Source organism: Dendroctonus ponderosae, unplaced genomic scaffold (genome assembly GCF_020466585.1).
Source record: "Dendroctonus ponderosae isolate FM_Combo_2020 unplaced genomic scaffold, Dpon_F_20191213v2 Dpon_F_20191213_4, whole genome shotgun sequence".
Taxonomy (NCBI): domain Eukaryota; kingdom Metazoa; phylum Arthropoda; class Insecta; order Coleoptera; family Curculionidae; genus Dendroctonus; species Dendroctonus ponderosae.
Window position 1 is genome coordinate 468,818 of NW_026018611.1, and position 1,661 is coordinate 470,478.

The 1,661-nt window shown below is 45.2% G+C and overlaps 1 protein-coding gene across 1 annotated transcript in view; it reads left to right on the forward strand.

Moving 5' to 3' along the window:
- LOC109543879 (trithorax group protein osa) overlaps positions 1-1,661 on the forward strand; it is a gene marked incomplete in the record, with an annotated part of 9,636 nt that overhangs the window by 5,038 nt on the left and 2,937 nt on the right. Inside the window, 1 exon segment of the mRNA XM_048665686.1 lies at positions 1,041-1,371. Within this exon segment, the coding sequence (XP_048521643.1) occupies positions 1,041-1,371 (331 nt within the window).

The following is a 1,661-nucleotide window of genomic DNA, read 5'->3' on the forward strand; positions in this document are numbered from 1 at the left end:
CAAAAATTTTTGAGGCGAAATACCCAAAAAGAAGTTTGTAAAAAAGTTTTTTTTATGCGAAATGAGAACTTTTTTGGGCGATGAGTCCTCGGAGTAAATGCGAAAGTGTGAATTTAAACTTTAGCGCCGATGAAGCGGTAATGTACACGCTGATGAGGTTTTTGGACATTTAGCCCGTCGTGGAAAAGAAATTCTCCCTGGCGTTTCGTAAGTACAAGTGGCTCCATCTTCAGAATTGTGCTGCGCAGYGYAAACCATSTCTGATGWTGCAAGCCRATCRTGCTTGCGAAACGTCAGGACAAAAGTGTTTGCCATGACCCSAAAAAGCCCAGTTTCAAGTCAAAGGCGCGAAACTTAAAGCTGGCAAATTTTCAGGTCTCGTGGAGTCGAAAGTATTCTATAGCTCGGCCATTTTCAASKCGCATCATGGCTGGTTCAGAASTTATAATTTTTTTGGCAAAAGCGTGCATTTCTGGATAATTCTTCGTTTCGTGACTGGCGTTTCGATAGTCGGTAATATTTTTTTATATAAGTYTCTATGCGACCTAAACGAAATTTTCAGCACTTTAAGGGCCRAATGTCTTCTATTAGTTGCTGRAATTTTCAGSTCGMACCRTGTGCTGGTTCGGAAGTTATGAATTTTTAKSCAAAAGCGTGMSTTTGCMGAAAAACGTTCRWTTTGTGGCCGGCCAAASTCGGGAACATKAATTTTTGGGCCTGCATTTCGCGGGCTTTTAGGCCGTGTTGACARAGAATTAKAWWTTCTTCCTGATGTTTYGCAAGCGCGRCCGACTGGYATCTTCAGAGRTGGTTTGCKSGGMRCAGCAAGCAATAACCGCGAAAGCCCAACTTACAACAAAACATTMTCAAGTGTGCAAAAATGGCATGTTATTGCTTGTTAAATCTCTTTTTAGTGGMTCCAGTCTTRWYKKTGCYTKTMRWMTATRCWWTTKMKTKTAARAWYATSCTRATKTACATCGGAGCGGACRCTGGTATGCTCAATAGTGAATGCAGGGGTTTAATGTAATGTTTGCTTTCAGTATGACTATCCATTGTATGGAGCTGGCGCAGGTGCGCCATCAGTCAATGGTGGGATGCCTCCGCCCTTTGGACCGCCTGGGCCGCCTTCAAGCGGAGGTTCTTCGCCTCCTCGAGGACCCTGCTACGCGCCATCTACCATTCCCGCAGAAACTACCATCGTCTACACCACTGGACCTCCTCCACCTCCCATTTTCCACCCGGCAATGGACCCGAACGCTGGAGTTGGTGCTCCCCTTTACGCTCCAGCCGAGGTTCCGTTCGATCACATGGCTCATGCTGCTGCTATGGGACACTTTGCACCGATGCCACCACCATATCTCATCAACGAGGTAAGTGATCCGATGCTGTTTGAATCGGCTTCGAATGCTGATTTTATTGTTTGTTTGCTTTTTTGCATCTTGGCGTTCATTGGCTATGTAGGGCGCTTGGGTGGACATCATTTGCTAATTTGTTCACTTGTTCATCTTCGTTCAACTGCATTTCTTCACCTGATTGGTCGCTTTTTCACCGTTCTCAGATCACGACTAAAGCCCGTGTCCCATGCATCCGTTTGTACGATGATACGATGGTACGAAAGTGTTTCTATTGGTTGGAGATCTGTCAATTCGTCCGTCGTCGTA